Here is a 22,284-nt window from a genome sequence, read left to right as displayed (position 1 = left end):
GTTACAGCCATCTTCTTTAGAATTGCAGTGTCACAGCCTCAGTGTGAAACATCATGTTACAGTATGTTGATAACAGTTGGAAAAAAAGATACCATGTGACTCACCCACATAATCTGTTTGGCAGTGAAGATCAGGATTTGCTTGGGGTCAGCAGCAAACATTCTGCTGTTCAGCTTCTCAACCAACTTCTGAACAAAATAAGCAATATTCATCATGGATACAGGTGCAGCTGATTCTGAAGTACCATGAGGATCACTGCTCCCTGGAGGGGATACAAAGGGTTGATTATTCCATAACAAGCTGAAATGAAAAAAAATTTAAGATGTAAGGTTACCAGAGCTGAGAAGGAACAGTCTTATGCCATAATGTCTCAGAGCTGGGACATGTCTAAGAAAACACTAGGTCTAACAGAAACACCTTACTCAGGCTGAATATGACAACTCCATCTTAAGGGTGGAATCAATCTCAGTAAAATACTGTAATGGACTGATCCAACTAATGACTCAGAAAGGAGAGCAGCAACAACTAAATTATTTGGGTTGTTTCCAGAAGCACTCAAGGATAAACCTAGGTTTCTTTCTAAGTACTTTCTTTTTAATATTCAGAATCTGTTCTCAAAAAGAGAGAGAAAAAATTATAAACCCACAATAATTTATGCAAACTGGCCTACAGCAAGAGAGAACAGAACATCCAGCCTGCTGAGTTGTACCGTCCTTCTATTGCTTCCAAACCTTTCTAGCAATGACACCTACATGCTAAATATAAGCTAGTCAATGATCTGATTCTCACCACTTACCTCTTGGTCTTGTTTTCCCCTCGCCTTGGCTGGTAACATGGAAGACATCCATAGCAGACAGCAAAACTTTTGTCTGAAAATGTCTCTTCTGCTCACTGGTGGCATCTTCTGGAGAAGCCTATATAGTGACAGTATACATATTAGTACAGCAGGAAAACAGAAAGAAAATCAGATTAAAATTCACTTTCAGCATAAGTGCATGTGTGGGCAGCTACTGTAGTAGATGGCAGAACTTCATATTTTAGTTGGAAAACCAGGTAATCTCACATAGGACTACACCATCTAGCTGATAGCCAACTCAGTTGCACACTGAAGAGAAATAAGGTTTTGCAAAGGGCCATAATGTAGGTTCACAGGGGATTCCCAAGAGGTCTTGTCCTCAGGGACCTTCAGTTCCATTAGCAGGCTCAGGATTCAGACAGTCGGAAAGCCATACTCTGTTTTAACTGTGCCAAACCTTGGGATACTGGGTAAACCTTTTGGGAACTGTTGCTCTACAAGATGATTTAACTCATGACAATTGCAGTCAAGCTTATGTTCATTACTATTTCTATTACTAAGCTAAGTCTGCATCAGAACTCACATCTGGGATAACTGGACTATTGACAATTTAGAACTGAAGCCTAAATTTTTCTTTTTACCTTTCTTCAGTCTACTTCAACTCTTTTGAGTGCTTTGAGTCATTGAAATCCATAATCTGGACTCAGCTACTACAGCTTGTATTGATCTGTACCTAAAGCGGACACAGGATTTTTTCCTTTTGTCACTGTTAGCACTTTTTTTACTAGGCCACTAGCAGGATACATCCTGCCCTTCCACCCCCAGGGCAAGATAGAGCAGAAAAGCCTGATGATAGGAGAAACCTCAAGAAGCAGTTCCAGTGGATGCCCTTGTTTGTTTGCTGGGACGTTGAGAAGACTATCCATCAGGAGGACTCGCACAAAATCCCACACTTGTTTCTTGGCAGGGTGTGGTAGGAGTGGGAGAGAGGAGGGATCAACACAGCCTTTCCCTTCAGCAGTGGCTGGATCATCAGGAGTCAAAAGGCCTTCAGACCCTCCCTGTGAAAGTAGACGGCAATACATTCCAACTCAGTCTTCTTTAAATTGATTTTTTTTCTCCTAATGGCCTATCCCCAATCTGAAGGGCTTGTGCTGGCTCACATACACATACCTTGGGTGGTCCTGAGTGAAAAGCAACCATAGCCAAAGTTTTCAGGAAGTCAGGACAGTGCCACACAGGGTCCTGAGTATAACTGTGATAGATCAGGCACAGAAACTGGATAACGTTCCCTGGATAGGCAATCTCCCAGGAGGCTTCTGCATCTGCAATAGGCTGAATACAAACAAATGTGCATCTGGTCAAGTCAGCATTCTTCTCTGAAGCAAACATGACATGGCCATGGAGAAATCAGGCAAGGCACAGGCAGCCAGCTCCCACCTTGCAGACTGATAAACCCAAGATAAACCCAACCAGAAGATGACATACCCTCATCATCAAGAATGAAAAAAGTTTAGTACTGCTGTGGGTAAGATCAGTCTCTGTATTACAAAGTTCTTAAACATGAGACCATCACATCATCTGCTACATAACCAGGGCAACAGCAGTTCTGACCCTTTGAAGTCTGCACTCACTGTTATGTTCAGTACTGCCCTGTGAGGGTAGAGGAGGACTAAGGATTACAGGTAAAGGCTGCCACTGACATCTGTCGTGCTTGGGCAGTTTATTCTGCCATTCACAGTGCACTGTCCTTGCAACAAAACATTTACCTTGTCCACAGTGACTCTAACCATTTCCAGCAGTAAAACAGCTGCCTCTGCACACAACCCAGTTTTGAGGACATTCTCTGTAAGGTGGTGCTGCAAGATCCACTGCAACATAGACTCAAGATCTTTCTACACAGGAAGAGAGATATTTGATTAAGAGATGGGAATTGTATACAATACATCAAGAACAAAGCCTGCTGTCTCCACATCAGAAAGAAACCAACACATCTTCACCTCCAGCAGCTTCTCCCTCTTCTATTAAATGTGTAGCATTTAATACCTGCATGAACAATTTTGTTCTGAACACAAATTTTCTTAAATCAAAGTTAACTTAATTTTTAAAATATGAATGACTAATTTTTATTATCAGAAAACCCAAGTATGATTAACTTGCCTGAAAATTCTCTCATGAAAAAGGGCATAAAATGACAAAGTAGTAAACCAATATCAGCTTCAGGTGCTTTCTTCATACCTTGACTGCTTCAGGTGGTTCAGATTGTGGAGTTGCCAGAAAGAGCTCTGCCACAAGCAGGTAGATCTCAGGGATGTGGACATGATCAGTCAGACATCTTTGCAACACAGAAAACCCAAAAATCAAGAAGTAGCCATTGTCAGGCACTGGAGGATGAGTTTTTAAATTATCTTTAAAGGAAAAGAAAAGGAAAGTGTCTAAAATTAAATGTCATATCAGAGGAAGGATTACTGACAGAACTTGATCCTCATCTGTCTCTGTCCCAGGCCACTCAGTATCAGCAATATCAACAGTTTATAAAACAGTTTATAAAACAGCTGCAATATCAACAGTTTATAAAACTCCCTCAGACAAACAGATAACCATTTTTCCCACTATCACTTTTGTTACAGGAGATTCTCCCTTAATTATTCTTCCTTTCTCCTCCCTTTCTCAGAACCACAGGTCTAATTATCAGAAAGCAAGCTGAACAAATCTTAAAGAACTAGAAGGTTTCAGAGTAAAGTTGACATTGCAACAACTCACAGGCTTATCAGCTAGTCTGATTTTGTGCAACACAAAAAGGCCCATCTCCCTGAAAGTGCTAATCAGAATTGCTAATTATTGTGCAAGGGAGAAGCAATGCTTTCCAGTCTTCAGCACAGAAATGCTGAAGTACAAGACAAGATTGCCCTAGAAAGTAATTTCAATTCTTGGTCTGCTGAGATCAGTGGGAATTCTCCTATCATGTACTTCAGTGATCTATCACTGAGCTGGATCAAGGTAGTGTTTGGGGAACATTAAACCAATACATACCCATTAGAATACTCAATCCTGCAGAGCTGTTTTCCAGCCAGCGCCCAGCCACTATCCCCTCCTTGAATTTGTTCAGCAGCAAACGATTGTGGAGGAAGCACAGAAGTAGCTTGATTCCTAGCACAACTGTGCTAGAGTGCAGGTAGCTCTGTGTGAATAGCAGAAACCAGTCTGGCCCCAGTGCCAAAAATGTCTTTTCTTTTTCCCTAGGACAAACAGATAAATGAAAATACATGGAAGGAGACATGGTGAAAGACAGAGAGGAGATATTATTTAAAATTATCGCTAAGTGATTTAGAAGCTCAAGTTTCTCTAGAAAAAGTCTGATTAAAGGTGTACCAAAACACAGAATCATGAAGATTTAACAACAGACTCATCTACACAGGCGAAGACACTTAATTCCTGCTAAATCCAACCTTATATTACTGTCAGACAAAAAAAGTTCTCTAATAATGAATCTCCTGCAAATGTGTATCAATAACTGAGGCAAACTATATCACAGACTAGATTTTTTAACCTATGAAATTCAAAATTACCATTTAAATTTTGAAGTCCAAGATGTGTTTTCTAGTGAAAATACACCGAGTTAAAGCACCCAGCACTATAAAATCTTCCTTTCAGTTATAGAAGGTAGAACTGTAGTAAGTGCATGCTCATGGTTATGATAGAGAGGTGCAAGCAATCCCACATTAGATTGAGTTGATTTTCACAGACAGCTGGGATTTCTTCAACTTTTGTAATGCAGAAGAAGCACCAATATCTAAGTTCCTCCTTCACAATATTTTCTGAAAATGTAAAACTTTTTCCAAAATGGATATCAGACATGTGATCAGACCAGACAGGTGAATGCCAGATAAATCACTGACCAAAAAGTAGCTCTGAATCTAGTCTGCTCCTACTTACTATTTTGTTGAGATTCAAGTATTTTCATTATGTTTAGTCCAGGTCAAGCACCAGCAAGAAGAAAAATCCAGAAGATAGAGACACTTGCCTATACCTTCCCATTTTACTTACTCGGAGGACAGATGAAGTTTGTCTGAGTGCATTATATCTAACAGCATCTTCAGTAACTGGTTTCGAAGCCAGATTGTCTTTCCAGATGTTTGGCTTAAGGCTACAAATATCAGAAAGTAACAAAGAATAATGAAGAGACAAAACACATGTTCCATTGCTGTGATGAACAACTTTGTTTGCACCAAGTTAACCCAGTAGAAGTACTTATATCAGGTTTTTTGTAGAGTAAAAAGATGCAGACATCAAATCTTAGACATAAGAGTTCCTGCTAACATCAGAAACAACCAGTGCTTACATTGTCAAAGTCCTCTCTTTAGAGTTATTTAAAACTCATTCAGACTACATGTTCAATAGGAAGCAATCTCAGGTTAACTAGAGAGGGAAATGTAAACAGGCAATCTGACTTGTTTTGCCTACTGTGATGTCTAGATATAAAAACTACAGTTATCAACACCTTCTTAATATGATCTCTGATTTAGAGATGCAATAACCAATACAGTCTCAACTGAAACATCACAATGAAAAAACCAACTGATTGGATGTTCTCCCACATGAACCTGACATAAATACACAGATACAGATACTTTAAAAGGTGCAGAGCTACAATTATTTCCTACAACTGTAAGTGTAGCAAAGTGTTCACAGAAAATCCAGGAAATTTTATTCCTTATAACAGTCCTGCAGATTAGTTCAGGGGCAATTTCAATTTAATATCCTTCCTCTCTGTGTATATCTGAAATCCAACATTATGCACGCTCTGGACAATGCTGCCTAAGTACTGCTGGCCTGTTAGAAGAGATGAGGGCAAAAGGGTCACCTCAGTGCAGTCTGTCCCTTTCCATATGAAGTCATTTGAATTGTGGCTCTTCCTGCCACAGGAGGCAGAAGCACTGTATTGCATTGATGGTTCATTAGGCCCTGGGGAAGCAGGGAAGTTCTGTAGCATCTATGACAACACAAGTTAGGTAAGGTAGCTCCCTACCTTCACTGGGCATCTCAGCCACACTATCCAGGAAAAGCTGATTTTCATCCACAGAAGAAGGTTTCAAGGTGTAAACAAGGAACAATCCAATCCTTGCAGAGAAAGAGGAAAGCAGTTTTGGTCAGCAAAAAGACATTAATTTAATTACTTGGAGATTACATACAAATCTCAATATTCATTAATGATGACTGTTAACAACCATTGGAAATTCTAGTTGTTGCAGAAATAGGAATGAAAAGTTCATAAACTAGGAAGCAAATTAAAGGGTCATCTACCTAAAAATCCAACATGGAAACAAAAATGGAAAAATTTTCTATATCTATTTTAAAGGTCTTTCATCATGAAGAAAGCAATACTGAGTTAAGCACTCTGTTCATACAAAAGATTCTGAACTGCCTGTGGCATTCAGGTGTCACTGTTATCATCACTTCATTTCCAAGTAAATAGAGGAGAGCAAAGAAACCTTATCAGGTACTCAGGGAGGAGGACTGGCAATCTCTTTTCACCTGTAGTTTTCTTTAACACATTACCTGATTCTAAGGATAAAAAAATTAATGTGATATTAGTGAAAGTGCATGATCTCCTCCTGCCCACAAGAAGGGCATTTCTTAAGAGGTCAGAACACCAGTTCTTCTACAGGAATGGTCCACACAGCAATTCCCATTAGATCTGTCAAAAGTCTGGGACCAGCAGAAATTCCAGCATCCTTCTCAGTGTTCAGTGCTGCTGAGAACCTGTTATAGTCTCTGCTGTCCTGGAGCTAGGAGGGTAGGGATTGTCTCTGTCCACTCAGCAGTCATGGGCCTGACAACCAGTCAAATTACCATAGAATAACAAATTATGGTATTTTAAGAAAAATGTTCATTCACACTCCTTACAATGTGGCAAATTTGGTATTCTAAGTCCATGACTTTCACTTGTATGAAAAAAGAATATGCTAACTCATACAAGCCCAGGGTAGGAACATACATGCAGGTAACATACATCCAGGAACATACATCCGCAAAAGAGCTGGCAAGCAGCAAGTTCACATACTAGCTTACTCCACAGTTAATTATTTGAGATGCTCATACGCTTCAACAGAGCTAAAGGCTTGTTGCAGAGACCACAGGTTTGACATGCAACTGTGTTTCTACATTCTATTAAAAACAGAGCTTTACGAACAGAGCTGCCATCTGTGCAGTGCATTTCCCTGGAGTTAGGTGGCTGTAGACAGCACTATGTGGACCTTCCTCAATTCATCAGCTACAGGCTGATACAATTAGACTAGGAATATAAAATGAAGCAGTGAAGAACTTACATTCTGTGAAGAACAAACTAGGATTTAAATTCATTGCTTTGTGAAATCCTGATAAACAAAACCGATAGAAATTCAAGAACAAAAAGGATTGTTACTGGGATATAAACTAAACCAACAGGATTAGGTAGGTAGTTCATTGGGGCCAAGTCTAATACTATAGTGATACTTTAGGGGCAAGGCTTTAATGAAACCAAATATTAAGTACAGACTTTGAGTAGTCCCAGTCAAACCTGCAGAACTGTTTGTGCCACCATTGTAAGGGTCATCACCCAACCCACATATTTTCACACAAATATAAGGTTGGACTGAATGAAGGCATGAAAAATTTTTTCATCAGTGGAGATCCTGCAGTTGCCAAAGATCTGGAGTTCTACCAAACTCCACAGGAATCTGGAGCTCCCACATGAGGAAAGATCTACTATCAAGCTCTCTCCAGTACCAGAAGGAGTATAGCTAATCTGCAATCTGAGGAAAAGCTATAGACTTCAAGCTTACCTGAGAACATCCCGTGTATTAAAGTATCCTTGCAACAGATGGGAGAGAATAGCGCAGGCCACAGTGATCTTGGAATTACTTATTTCAGGATCATTGAAAAGGAAAACAAGCTTGGGCACCATTTGCACCTGGTAGGCAACTGCAACATTCTGACGTGAATCTCTGTAAAAAGGTACAGGGACTATAAAAGTTTTTACTGGTGAGAACCAAATTTGCTGAGTGTCAGCTAAAAGGATTCTCAGGTTGCATTGACACTTTGCACCTTTGGCTTCTAATGTTGCCTTGACAACATTTCAAACACTGCCAGATAAATTGAACATGTGTCAGTGATGGAGATCAGAAGACTACTTTGTGTGTTGTACCTTCTCCTCTGCCCTCTCTCCCAGTAACTGCTGCATTTCAATGAGATCAAAGAAAGCGTTATTGAATTTGCAAGCAGTGAGTTGGTGGTAATAAATGCTATTCCTGTAAAACTCAGCAAGGGAAACCAGACAGCTCTGCATACAGCTCTCTGCTTCCAAAAAGCAGGAATCTAGATTTACTCAGCAGCCCCTGCGCCATGCTGTATCTCTTTGGATACATTTAACTCTAGTCCAGATGATTAAGAAAGTGTACTGTTATAAAAAGTCTTCTTGGGTTATGTTTTGGTTTTAAACACAACTTTAATTACATATTTTTAAAAATTATTTCATACTCAATTCGAACATTAATTTTCCCCTCCCCAGCAGAAACTTAAACTTTCATTGTACAGCAGTGGTTCCACGTGAACCAGGTCACCAAGTATCTTTGCCCAGTCTGGCCCCAAAGTCATATCAGGGGCTGGTCAAATCACTGACTTCAGGCTTGAAAGAGAAATACAGAAATTATTTACTCCCAGAGTCCACTGATTCTAACTAGGATTGGACCCTTCATAGGCATCTCACAGTTCCAGCTTCAGGTTACAGACTGAGTTTGTCACGCAGGTTTCTGATTCAAACACTAGTTTGTATACCTGGAAGACTGCAAGATCTCCACAAGATGGGAAAGAAGAACAAGGTCAAGATTTTCTGGTGCTTTCATCCAAAGCTGAAAGACAAAGAAAAGCAGAGGTTTTACTGCTCTGCTGAGCTGTGAGGACAGTACCTGTGGCAGAGAAACAATTAAAAGTAGTTCAGGGAGGATAACATCATAAATCTCAGTGTTTCTGCAACACAACCTGTAGGCACTGGGAAATCCCTGGTGTGGGGAGCTGTTGCTCCAGAGACAGCCCTGAGGAGCAGGCCCTCTGGGAGTGTTCCTTCAGACCTGGGAAGCTGCCATCTCCCCAGGTGAGCCACAGTGTGGAAAACCCCAACACACAACCCCATCTCAAATACTGGATGCAGGAGGTGCTATGAACAAACCAAACCATCATACTATAAAGCCATCTTTAAAGCAGCCAAACCCACAAAGAAACATCAATAGTTTTACCTCAAAGTTGCAGAGAACATACTGGAATGCACTATAATTCTTGATGACCGAAGACTCGAAGCCAAGCTCAGCTGTGCCCACTAGGGAGAACATTAGCTGTAAAATCCTATTGTTTAACAGCTTTGTCTTCCTTTTCAATAGATAGGTCAGCAACTGAAAAAGGAAGACTGAATAAGTATCTGCGAGTATAAATCTGCATTTATAAACTAATATAACACTATTTTTTAATTCAAGGCAAACACACAGTTTGCTCAGTTGTATTAGTCATGCATGGATACATTTTGCATAAGCATAATGAAGAAAGTGAAGATTTCAGTCCACACTTGAAATTTCGTGCAGTAAGTAAAAGGGTAAGTTTTTGAAGGAGCTCTGTGGCACTGAACAGGAGCAAAATACATGCCATGTTATGTTGAATGGAATTTACAAAAAGGAACATACAAATATAACTGTAAATAACCAATGTAGGTTTTTGATGCTATTCTTCATGGATGTGTTCTTAGTTGCTTGCAAATGGTGTTAACTTAAAAAATATTAATGTTCACCTCTCCAAATGAAAGACATTTGTGAAACATTACCAGTTTCTCAAGTGAGCTTGCCTTTGATTATCTCATGATTTCCTAATACTATGAGGAAATAACATTCAGAAAGCCACTACATTTTGAACAGGTTGGGAGCAACAGACAATTAGAAAATACATATCAAGACACATTTATTAGTTTGCTGTTAAAAAAAAACTTCAAAGAAAAACTTCAGACCTCCAAACAAAAGCAAAAGCACTCCATTGCAATATGATGATCTGCCACATGGAGAGAAGCACAAAGTCAAAAGGAACAGCTTATACACCAATGTAAAGGCTGCATTCACCTACAAGAAATGATTGGGCAAGTAATATCTAAGTAGGATAAATATATTCATATGAATCATGATCAATTTATGAACAATTTGCAAATTGAGAAAATGAAAAGTTCATAATAAATCAATCCTGATGCCCTAATGTTGAGTCTTGTTTGAAACCTTCTGTGTTAAAAAGTCTTCCCTGTTCGCTAAGAGTTCTCTGCTTAGCCTGCACAGCATGAAGTAAATGATACTAAACAGAAGCTTCATACTTGAGCCTTGATCCATTGAATATTATATGCATAGATAGTTTACATACAACCAAAATCTTCAATTTCCACAGATTTCAGGTTTGAAAGACTAATTTGGGACAGACCTAATCAATGAAATTCAGACAGCAGTTATTTATACCAGCCCAGTTCCTAATACACAGTGAAGACTGAGTCAAAGAAATTCATTGTCATCCCTACACTGGGCAGTCTGTAAAGAAGAATCTTAGGCTGTATGAGCCAAGAAGAAGAAAACCTCTCTTAGAAATGGTCTTTTGTGGGAGGGATCAAGTGTGTAGGTAAAAGGTGAAGGGTAGGTCAGTCACAAATTTGCTACACTGGCTTATTTAGTTTATTAGATCATGTCTGGCCAAGAGGCATCTGTCCTCACCTTCCCATCAGCAGATATATGTTATAGAGGATCCTACAGATTGTAAGCACAGGATACAGAGCACTATCCTATATCCCCCTCTCAAAGATCTTATAACTTATGAAGTTCCAATCACAAGTGCCTATAGCCAGGGTATGCTTGGTTCATTGTCATTGATAGGTTTTGGCATAAAGTTCTCCACAGGAAGGACTATAACAGAGTGAATGAACAAGAGTGTTTACCTGGTATCCATGTATGTGCCTCATCAGTTTTTCACTCAGTGGGCTACTGTTCAGGATGGAGTTCAGGACTTTGACAGCTGCATACATGGTGTGGTCATCACGGGCCATAGCAATGAGACCCAGGAGAATGGCAGGGCCTCCAATAAAGTTCAGGCTGGTAGCTGCTGGAGAGGACTGGAACACTCTTACCCCTAGGAAATTGCAGTGTTATTCTCTCAGGAAATTACATGGACTAAATCTGTTATTTGACAGAGAAAAGCTCCACTCTTAAAAAGTATTAAACATTAAGATATAGTGCATTTACCATATTGGCCCACAGCAGCTGACCCAATAGTCCGCAAGGAACCCGAGAGGTGTCCAGCAATATTCTTTGCTAGGAATATCGGAGTTGAACTGTCCCGAGAATTAATCCCAATCTAAAACAGATAAAAGACATTCTCACCTTGGTAGTACTGGAGAGATAAAAAGCAACAAATGCATGCTCTAATACTTTAGATTATTTTAATACTTTTAGCCTATGAAAGTAATCCTTTTTTTGTTACAAGTTGATTATTAGGACAAACATTCACCCACCTACAATATCCCAGAACCCCATTACTCTCCCATGTCAGTAGACCTGGCATTAGCAAGAATGATAGAATAGCATGTGAAAAGTCCTTGTGAAGGCATTAAGAAAACACAGAGTGAAACAAATTATCATAAGACCTAAAAACTATGGCTTCTGTTCCTGTTTCAAGAAATGCTTTTAACATTGTGTTCAGACTGTCCAATCTGTTCCACTCCACAGGTGAAAAGTAACCCATGAGTAGAATGAAGTTAAGGAATGGGAAAAGAAGCTCGAAAAGAATCACTGGATGTACACAACTAAGACAAAGTCGCAAAATTTGCTTTAGGTAACTGCTCAGAAACAAGAGAAAACTTGTTTAAGACAAGGGAAGTTTGTGACCTCTTTGGCAATCAGCCGGCCATCCACTTCATTGTAGGAGCTCTTTATATCTTGAACTGTAGTAAGGGTTGAGCACATGGCATTGATTCCAAAAGAAATCTTCTCTTCTGCCACCAGAGGTGCAATATCACCGTACTGGTCCTCACCTAAAACAAGACAGACCATGAATGTCTGAAGAAACTTTGCATTAGTTCATATTCCACATGAAGATTAACTATAAGCAAATGCCCCAAGATTGTCACCTATTTCCCTTCCAGCAGGACATGGTCTTATGGCTAAGCCTCTTCAGAACTGCTGCTGATTAGTGAGAAGCAATGAAGTGGTGACACAGGACACAACACTGCTGAAACAATTCACACTGGTGTTCACAACAAGGTCATAAATCCATTTTAAGGAATAAAACACAGTATTTTGGGGCATTGTGCTGAAGCTTTTTTTAAGTAAAAAATTCCATTTGACAAGTTCCTTTAGGTCTTTTGATGGAATAGGGAGTCTGGGGGAAGAGAGAGTGAGATCATTTTACAATTATAATGTCACATCTTGTATGTTCCTCTCTGATTTCCCTGCATCAGGGTATCTCTGGAATCAGATTGCCACAATCCATGATTAGTACAAAAGTCCATCTGTGCAGAATTCTGCAGAAAACAAGCACCCCAGATTTCATAAAGACTCAGTGCTTCAAAAATCAAATCCCTCTGACTTCTATTGGTAATGTTTTCATTTTAGAGTTGTACTTTGATACGATTTATCTTTCAACAACCCCCTCCCCATGCTTGACTTGCAGATTTTTTTTGTGTAGATAGACAGCATTTTGAAGGACTACTTTTGGACAGCCTTTCCTTTGTTTTAGGCTGGAGCATCACCAGGTAAGATTATTCTGCTCTTTTCACATGAGAAATGACCATCCCATGTCATCCCATGTCATCCCAAGTTCTAGCACAGAGGTGAATGCACTACTTGTTGAATAAACAGTAATCAATAACTGAAATGTTTTGTCTGCCTGTTTAATAATTGAAGCTAACAATATACTTTAGTTAAAAAGACTCTTCATTAAGTGGAATGTAACTTATTGCCCTATCCCTCTTTCCCGTGCTCTCTCATATTCTGCAGGCATTTGCAATTAAACTTGATACCTCTTTTTCTGCTGTGGGGTTTTTTTCCTTTTTTCTTTTTTCTTTTTTTGTCTTTTTCTGTAGCACTGTAAATGCAGAATGTCTCAGTTAAAGCTGCTGCTTTAACTTTTGTCCAACAGAAATCACAATCTTGCAACTCAGGATGTCCCTCTTTACTCTTCATCTCCTTCTGCTGCTTGATTCCTGCCCTTCTTTTTCTGCCCCATTCACAGTATGTTACAAGATCCTCGTGCATCTTGTTGCACAATCTTGTACAACACTCAGTAATGCAGTTTTCCAGGCTTTTAGAGTGAACTCTAGACACAGTTGGAACACTAATAACAGATTGTAAGAATAAAAAAAGCATTCCCCTGAAAAACAAATAGTGGTGGATATGAGAATGATCACATACCTTGAAGCTGTACTGCTTGGAAATTGCTACAATACTGCGGGCCAAGTTTAATAATCACCTCCATGGTTTCCACAGAAATGGCTTCTTCAAACAAGTATGTAGGGCCCAGGCGCCAGGTCAAGGAGGACTTCTGTTTCCAAATTCGAGGAGTAGCTATGTACCCATAGACATCAATAAAGGAAGAGGGTTCCATGGAAATGCAGCTACCTGGTAAGGGCTGGAGATACTGCATCTGCAACAGGGAAAGAATTCACTGAGAGGACCCCAATACTCTCAGGGTGCCTTAGGGTCCTGTCCCTGTAAGGTACTGCCTGTCGCCTCTTTGCTCATTGAAGTCGCAGTCAGCTGTGCAACACAATTATCAACTACTGCTTAGAAACTGGACTTTGAGAAGTACCATAAACATAAGCATTTTGGAATGTTTAAGCTTAATTTTTGTTCAAAAAACACAGTCAAAATAATTTCAAGTATTGGCAAAGAAAATCCCTATTTTGACCCAGACTTATTTTTCCTGTTCTAAACTTCATAACTCAGACTGTGACTTTCAACACAGAAAGACAAGTTACAGATAGCACCTTGTACTGGCACCTAGAGAATAAACAGTTTTTGAAGAGTATAGATTGTCCAAGTGCACCAGTTAGCTTCAGTGAAGCTAACATTGTTTAGGAAATAGGGCCATTCATTCTCAGTATCAAAACAAGGATTTGGTCTCCTAAATGGTGTGTATTATTTTATTTAAATGCAGACAGCTCTAATAGTAAGTAGTCAGAAATTTTGGTAAAGAGAAACAATATTGTACTGCCTTTAACAATTTGCTTTTAGCATGAGTGACTCCTAGAATTTACTGATTTCTGGCTAATGACATGTAGAGGACAAGGCTGGTCAATATTAAGAGTTAGGACTTGAGGGAACACTTGAGTGAACAAATATTAGACTGGATGCAACACAGTAACACCCACCCCCAGCTCTACCAACCAAAAACAGCCTTTGTGCATTTCTAATTTCTTAGACAATCGTTTCTTCACTGTACATATAAAGATGAAGACTTGCATCATGTCAGAGACCCCAGCACTGGGACAATTTTTTATTTACCAAAAGCTTTTTTTATTTGAGTTGTTTCACTGTATGTTAAACACGTTTGCTCTGAATTCTTTAATCAATTGGAATGTTTAGGCCTGGTTTTATTGACGACTTTCAGTCGCATTTGAAGGAAGGCAAATTAAATTAAATTTTCATTCTTGAAATGGATATAGGTCCCAAAAGGCACTTAGAAGACATACCATTTTTCTCAAATATGAGAAAGAGAATGTTTGGAATTAAACAGGTTGTGTTTACAAGGGAAGTGTAATATACACAAGTGAGCTTTGCATTTGTTGAGAGTCAATTGAAATATGGGAACAAGAAGGAAGAGACCAAGGTTACAAGTTTCAATTAATAAAAGGATTCTATTCAGAAACAAACCCAAAAAACCACCACATCCACCACAGCTGCAATAGAAATAGGCTGCATTTTCAACACTGCCAGCCTCCAGCATTCAAAATGCAAAAATCAGATCTCCGAAATAATTTGAGATTAGCTTCAAAACCAGGAGCATGATGATATTGATAATATAAACCAGGGGCTAGTCTCATTTATCCTGTAGATTATGAACCCTTCAGGTGCATTTGGATTGCTTTCTCGTGATATTTCACACAACCTGAGAACTGACTGCTATGCAAGAGGATCACAAGAAATGGCGCCTTAGGGGAAATACCAGTACACCAACATTTGTGATTAACTCGTGAGATGATATAATCTCACACACTGAATAACTAACTCAGAGGAACATCTGTCTGTTCCTGAATGCTTAGTATGCTAGCAGGAAAAAGGTCATTGACTCATCAGTTGATTGTTCAATGGGTGTAACAGGAAGAGGATGGTTTGAAACATGACCATGTAAAATGCTTGAGGAAATTCCTCCCATCTTTGGATTCTTGCAAAGAGCTGGCCAGTCACAGAAGCTTATTTGTCTCTGACCTTCCTTCAAAAGAAAAAGGGAGAGTCCCTACATAATTCATCACCTTTGTAGGTTTTAGCCTTAATCCAAGGCGTCTTCAGTTTAGAGTTCTTTGATCACACTTTAATGTGATGTACATTTTATTGCTGCCAACCTCTGCAAATCTTGAGTTTAAACTGATAGATCCTCAAAATCACTAGTGAACTCAGAAAATTTTGGCCTAAGGGTACAACTGAATTTCAACAGCGTAACCCTGAGCTACCTGCAACGAAGGTAAAGCCAGCTCTCAGAGGAGCATCACCACTCAAAATTGCCCTGGTTATCTACACGCTGAGAGGGGAGGAGGGTACTAGTTCAAAGCAGCAGTATAAGCTGAAAACACATTTCTGAAAAGCAGCACAAATATACCCGGTTTTGTATGAATTTCTGACTCCACTGATGCTCAGCACAGTGTTACATGTTATATAAGCAAATCACCATGCTTTGAGTTTCTCAGATTAATAAAGTTACAGACGCTTTGCGAGATGAGAATGAAAAGCAATGCAAGGCAAATGTCAAGCACGAGATCTATGCAGAGAGCCTTTACCTTTGCACAGCCAAGCATCTGACCATTTATATGAGCTGACACAATGCAGGTCTTCTTTGCTTCCTTAGCAACTGTCACTGTGAGATGATGCCACTGACCAGTGGCCAGCAGTTTACCACAGCCAAACTGGACTTGCCCTGGAAATGGGGAGGAATTTAGGACCTCACCCTCAGGTTCCATAATATCTGTAACAGCAAAAATAGGGATAATTGAACAGTAAGTCTCCCACCTTCTCCTGCCTCTGGTACACAACTATCAAATGTGACAGAAAGAAACATAACTCTCTGTGGGTAGACTATGATTTCTTTCTATTATGTTCAACACCTTTAAAATGCTCCCTGAAGGTCTATTATCAGGACCTAAGACTTGCACAACACCTAAGATCCCTCCAGCATACAGCCATCCTCCCAACCTGCTAGTTGTCTCAATGCTGCAAAACTAGACTGAACTAGGACAAAGTCAACATATTCTCTAAGAGGAGAACCCCTCAGGATATTCACTGAGTTACCCGACACAGAAAGAAAAATCCTAGTAAATTTATGAGATGATAAAAATCTGTATATTAATTTGTAGTTTTTATGAAAAGAAGCGAGCTGGAATTTTACATCTAAGGCAATTAGAGCACTCACACAAAGTCAGCTGTGCATGAAAAAAATCCCAGCTACTATTCCCACTCCATTCTCAACCTCCTCTGGAATACTCATTCACATTTACATTTGATGCACCTACTCTACTCAATAAGGAAAAAGGAATAAACATCAACATGGAAAAATACTATCAGGCTGATATGATAGAAAACATTCTGAAACTGAGGAGAGGAAATGAGTTGTTTCATTAGGAAGCTAGATCACACCCCAAATCCTCAGTCCTACTCTCCAAACCTGTCTAGTATCACACAGAACAGGCAGAGACCTGCTGGTTCAAGCCCAGTCTCCACAACTGCAGACAACAATATAACTGACATTCAAAAGTTTTCCATAGAATATTGCAGGCCACAAAGTAATTCACAATACCTACAGCAAACGTAAAACTGAAACATGGCCAAGAATTACAATCACAACAGGTCGCAGGAGGAAAACTGAAGAGGTAAATCTCATTAATATCCTGAGTACTTCAAAGAAGAGGAAATTTGTTAATGAAAAACTCTAGATAATCAGAGGACACAGCACTGCAGATTAACTGAAAAGAGCCTTACCAAGTGGCTGGAATTCCACTTCTTCTGTGGAAATGACCAAAGAAAGGTCCTGTGGGGAGAAGCTTACAGAAAGGCAAACAAATTCTTGCTCTGTTCTTGACATGTGCCTCACGACCGTAAGGAAACGGACTGGGTGATTGTTGTGCACCAACCCAAACTTGCTAATCAGAAACCAGCAGGAGAGTGTCAGGCCACTTGAGGGAGGGAACATTCTGGTGCCTGTAGACAGGAAACAAAAAGGCAGCAAGGAAGTTGTATTCCTTGTGCAGCCACTAGCAAACTGCTTTCTGTTGCATTTCTAGTCCAAATCATGCAAGAACTGACGTTAGATTATGAGGTTTAATTTCTGTTCTATTAGATTTCACTGCCTGTATTCAATATCACAGAGACTGCACATATGAATCTGTGCATATGTATAAATGACCTAAAATTGACTGATGAGAAATGACTACTAGAACTCCATGCTATGGAGCTCATCAATTAGGAACCACTGAGCCGGAAACAAGTTCTTAAATTTTGCAAAAATTCAGGAAGCAAAAGGTACAGCCATTTCACTGTTCACCCAACAGAGGATTTTGATGTTTAGGAGAACCCCATTAAGTGACAAGTGCTATTGCTGCCATGGGAGATTACCCAAAAATCTGGTGGCTCTGATTTGTTAAGACTGTTTTCTTAGCAGCCTGCCTTAAATTTTTACTGCTAATGTTAATCTTAATTTATCACACTATTAAGCTGCATCTGATACTGCATTTTGCTGAGCAGTTCGAATTACACAGTTCAGAGCTGGTCTGGGACACAGAGAAATATTTTGAAATACACAGCTTATTTGCTGCCGTTTCTTACAGTTGTTGAATGCTTTCAGTGGGGCTGAAAAGTGAGTGCTTACAGGAAGCTACAGCTGAGTCACAGTGCTTACCCATGCCAGTTCCTCCCGAGACAGATTGGTCTGCACTGGGTCCCATAACAGTGGCCAAGGTAGGGAGGTATAAACACCTACAGAAGCAAGCACCCATTCATCAAAAATGTAAAATCATACCTGAAAGCCACCAGTCACTTAATACTGCAGAATCATGGTAGCAAGGCAAAGAGCAGGCTATCAGCAATAACAAAACAGGTTGGCAAAATTGCTGCAAGGGATGCAGCAATAGGGCACATAAATAGGTTAAGACAAAGAGAGAAGTGAATAGTTACTGTGTCCAGAGTAAGGGCTTGGAGACTACAGAGCAGCTCAGGAAAAAAGCAACAGCAACAATACCCATAGCCTTCCATGGACATGTCAAACTCCACAAACGATGGAGCCAAAGCAGTGCCGTGTAGCTGGAAGTTTCGAGGTGATGTCATGGAGATGAGACTCATTGCAGTCTGGAGTGCAAGTGCAGATCCCTTAGACAACCAAGGAGAGTTGCTGATAGGCACAACTGTCTGAGGATCAGTTTTATTGTCCATCGTGTCCTCTTCTGAACCTACAAGATAATAGAGTGTCTAACCAGATCAGTGTCTGCAACACTTTTTCCAGTCACAGATGTTGCCCATATTCTATTCATCACTGCTAAGAACAGCCTTACATGCTCTTGAAATAACACATCCTCAGCATCTTGCAGAAATACAAAAAAATATTGCACTAAAGGAATTCCAAAATGGGAGGCTGGCAGGAGAGATGAGCTCTACAGAAACGATAGCTGTATTTTCTCCCCACACATCTTCAGATAGATCCAGACTTCACTGCTGGTAAAAAAGGTCCCCAACCCATTGGTTCCATTTTTCTTATACACAGACCATTCAATTCTGCTGTAACAGAACAGTTGTAAGCAACACGTGGGAGAGGATTTGAAGAATGACTGCAAAGAACATAAGACCGAAATTTATACCATGCTGTATCAGGTGTCTCATGGGCATGAGAACAGTATAAGAGCCAAATACTATTACTGTAGCCTTTCACCTGCAAAATACCTTATAGAAGAGAACTTGGCTGGAAAATAGCCTGTATAAGCAAGGCAGTCTACTAGGATACCCTAGGGACTACAAAAAGCAGTGTCTTTTTATTTACATCTTTATTCTCTTTCTAGATATAAATCACAGGAAAAACATGCTGCAAAACCATGAGACAGCCTCCTTGGTTTGTAGAATATCATTAGTATTTTTATAGATCACTTCCATGTCTGATCTAGGAAAGTCTGAGTCTATAATCAGCATCTAGCTTGAGCTAAGACATTACATAATTTGATCTCTGATGATCATTAGATCAGCTCTCAGTGTTGGTCAAGTACCACCCAACCTGGGCAATGGCCAGTAGAGAACTTCAGCCATACTCCACCTTCACCATGCCTGTCTTGGAGCAACCTACTCAAGGGAAGTTTCCTGTCATTTTGGAGACATCTATAACCCAGTCATTCAATAGGCTATTTATTATGTGCTTACCTGCATTAGTTGAATCACTCCCCTGACATGAAAGGACCTTGGTCTTGTTTGTGCTGTGCCTGGAAGGTAGTACTGGAGAACCTCCCAGCCAAAGAAATTGCCTAACGTGAAAAAAAAATAAATTAAGAAAGCAACTAAAAAAAGGAAAACAATGAAGCCAGACACTTTGGAGTCAGAGCAACCACGCAAATACAGCTCAGCCCTCTGGAGCACAACTTTCTTATTGAACGCCAAATTTTAAAGACTGAGAATCAAGACTACACTTTTTATTTCTGCATCTATTATTGACGTGGATCTGAGATAAGAGGTAAGTGAAAGTCACTTTTACTCTTCAGAAAACAGCTTCTCCATATGAAGTTGTTTTGCAATTACTTAATTAGTTCATTCATAAATGGCTTTTCAACCCCTGCAGAGATGATGCAGCAGAACACTACAGATACACCATCTTCAGTAAGTCATTTAAGCACATATCCTGCAATCAATGAGAAAGTAGTATTAACTGAGACTTGAAACAAAAGGCTGAGTCTTGCTGAATTAGAGCACTACATGAAGCATCTGATTATTATATAAACTTCACAAAAAATTGCACTAAAGCAAATTGTTCCATTAGATACAATCTGATACCTTAACACAGCTGGTTCAATAGCCTGTGATGCAAGCTTCTCAAACACTCTAGTGAGGGGCAGATGCAGCGGATGACTCTCATTGTGGAAGGCATCCTGACAGGAAGTTATGATGGTGCTCAGCAACCCAGATTCACACATCACCTGACGACTCTTTTCTGACTTCACCAGGGACTGGATATGATCAACCACAGCATATTGGATTTCCTGTGAAAGCTGAAATGGACACAGAACTGAAGTCAGAGGGCTGGAACTAAAATTGCACATGGTAGCTGATTTATTTTATTTAATTGGTTTTTTCATTTGTCAAATCTCTGGATGTAAAAATCTGGCCCAGAAAAGAAGCTCTTAAGGTCAGACTCAAGTGCAACCACATGGTTCTTCTGTAAAGTTCTGCAGTTGCACAGTATCCATATATTCATCTGAGAGCTGCTCAGCCATCCATAGTTCAGCTTTTGTGCCTCAACACTATGGTAGTGAAGGACCAGGGTTCTCAGCTGTCATTCTAAAGAAGGGACCACCACCAAGGGCAGGTTATTAGGCATAAGCTCCAAGACCAACCCAGGAATTCAGAATATATTTAACATTAAGCCTGTGGAGAGTCATACTGGCATGATCTACTCTTCATTCTAAAAGTACTGTTTTAAAACAAAACTGTATCTAGCAATGTCATTAAACACTTACTTAATTTTAAACACTTATCTACATGTTTTGCTGAATTGAAGCTTTACTTCATTATTGCTTCTTAATGATCTTAAAATATCCCATTTCCCATAAATTATTTTTAGAGCATTTTGTTCCCACTTAGGAGTGGATTGTACCCCATTGACCTAACTAGATTTCACACAAAAGTAACTGGATCATATATTTAAACACAAATTTTACAAAGACGAATTGTTCCCTACTCCCAGGAGCTCTCCTGCTTTCTCATACACTTTTCCAGGAAACAGATATGCAAACTTTTAAAGAAAAGGACAACAATGGTGGCAGACATGCAAACTGGGGCACTGGGATTTGATTTTATAACACGAATGAGAATCAACTCGATTCAGGATAACCTAGCTTATTAAGTGTAAAGAGGAATTCAGCTCTTTTGCATCCAACCAAACAAAACTACTACAGGACAATTTCCAAGCCAACAAACAATTTGTTTTCAAAGTGTCTCCAGATGCAACACTTAGATAATAATACTGGCATATCCCTTATAACATCCATACTGTTTTTGCAAACTAAACTACTATTTTTCATATCTGAAGCATGAGCTTTTTGGATAACATTTTCTTCTCTCTGAAGGACTGTTCATTGCCAGGGACACAATTTTCTCTGTGCATCTCATTACATGTAGAAATCATCCACCAGACTGAACTATACTATTTTTCAGAGGCACTTACTGCTACAGTGTTTCAAAGTCTCACTCATAACTTTTTGGATCTTTTAATTAATAGCTTACTCCATTTCTCACTATATGCAGGAAAGTATCAAGATATGTAAAACTACAACTAAACAGCAGGTCTTGACTAAGTGAAACAACTGGTTTACTCCAAAATAAATCCAATAAAAGCATAATGGCATACAAAAAAATTGATTGTTTTCATTAGCTTAGCAGCTTTGTCAATACCAATATTGCCTTGTTTTGAATAAAACGTGTTGTTTTCATGGATCTTTGTTCCAGTAAAATGAGATTTTAGTAGAAATATTAAAGGTGTCCAGGAAACCACGCTGTGTGTTTCTATATGCATGGATTGATTTTCTTAGCACATATTATTGGTTGCACCGTGAATCAGGATATTGAAGGTGCAGTTAGAATGTAGTTGAGGTCTGCCTCAAATTAGAGTCTTAAGGGTAAAATGTCACGTAGCAATTTGCCCAATCTGCTTAAGCATTTCCCAGATTCTTGCTCCTAAGAACCCATAGTTTAAAAACTTGGTAGCTGAATTTAATTCACCATTATTCATCTTCAAGATTTTTATGCTATGTTCAAGATGAGCAAAAATTATGAACCTTTGGCAGTTTGCATTCACTTCATCAGGATGCAATTTCCTGAGATTTAAGAATGACATAGCAATAATTCTGTGTGCATTTGAAAAAAGCAAAGTTACTTCTCAGTCTCAGAGTACCTCTTACTTGAAAAGCTAGCAGCCCCTCACAGAAAATTAGAATTAACTTCCTAACAAATCACAGATTTAGTTTTACTAATGAAGAAATCAAAGCA

General features: G+C 39.4%; 1 protein-coding gene across 2 annotated transcripts in view; it reads right to left on the bottom strand.

Annotated features, from left to right (window-relative positions):
* The window catches only part of WDFY4 (WDFY family member 4), a 127,870-nt gene that overhangs the window by 75,170 nt on the left and 30,416 nt on the right, over window positions 1-22,284 (bottom strand). For both annotated transcript variants that reach the window (XM_027648205.1, XM_027648206.1), the window contains exons 14-35: window positions 20,074-20,288; window positions 19,450-19,550; window positions 18,287-18,494; window positions 17,948-18,024; window positions 17,032-17,250; window positions 15,837-16,021; window positions 13,255-13,486; window positions 11,731-11,876; window positions 11,089-11,200; window positions 10,785-10,975; window positions 9,070-9,222; window positions 8,612-8,685; window positions 7,621-7,782; window positions 5,826-5,917; window positions 4,844-4,943; window positions 3,830-4,035; window positions 3,035-3,204; window positions 2,566-2,691; window positions 1,970-2,131; window positions 1,660-1,857; window positions 797-914; window positions 105-262 (exon numbers count right to left, since the gene is read on the bottom strand). In XM_027648205.1, coding sequence (XP_027504006.1) covers window positions 105-262; window positions 797-914; window positions 1,660-1,857; window positions 1,970-2,131; window positions 2,566-2,691; window positions 3,035-3,204; window positions 3,830-4,035; window positions 4,844-4,943; window positions 5,826-5,917; window positions 7,621-7,782; window positions 8,612-8,685; window positions 9,070-9,222; window positions 10,785-10,975; window positions 11,089-11,200; window positions 11,731-11,876; window positions 13,255-13,486; window positions 15,837-16,021; window positions 17,032-17,250; window positions 17,948-18,024; window positions 18,287-18,494; window positions 19,450-19,550; window positions 20,074-20,288 — 3,405 coding nt within the window. The remainder of the gene's footprint in view (window positions 1-104; window positions 263-796; window positions 915-1,659; window positions 1,858-1,969; window positions 2,132-2,565; window positions 2,692-3,034; window positions 3,205-3,829; window positions 4,036-4,843; window positions 4,944-5,825; window positions 5,918-7,620; window positions 7,783-8,611; window positions 8,686-9,069; window positions 9,223-10,784; window positions 10,976-11,088; window positions 11,201-11,730; window positions 11,877-13,254; window positions 13,487-15,836; window positions 16,022-17,031; window positions 17,251-17,947; window positions 18,025-18,286; window positions 18,495-19,449; window positions 19,551-20,073; window positions 20,289-22,284) is intronic.

The sequence above is a fragment of the Corapipo altera genome, unplaced genomic scaffold (genome assembly GCF_003945725.1).
Source record: "Corapipo altera isolate COAL_440 unplaced genomic scaffold, ASM394572v1 56, whole genome shotgun sequence".
Taxonomy (NCBI): domain Eukaryota; kingdom Metazoa; phylum Chordata; class Aves; order Passeriformes; family Pipridae; genus Corapipo; species Corapipo altera.
This window is presented reverse-complemented; position numbering and strand designations above follow the sequence as displayed.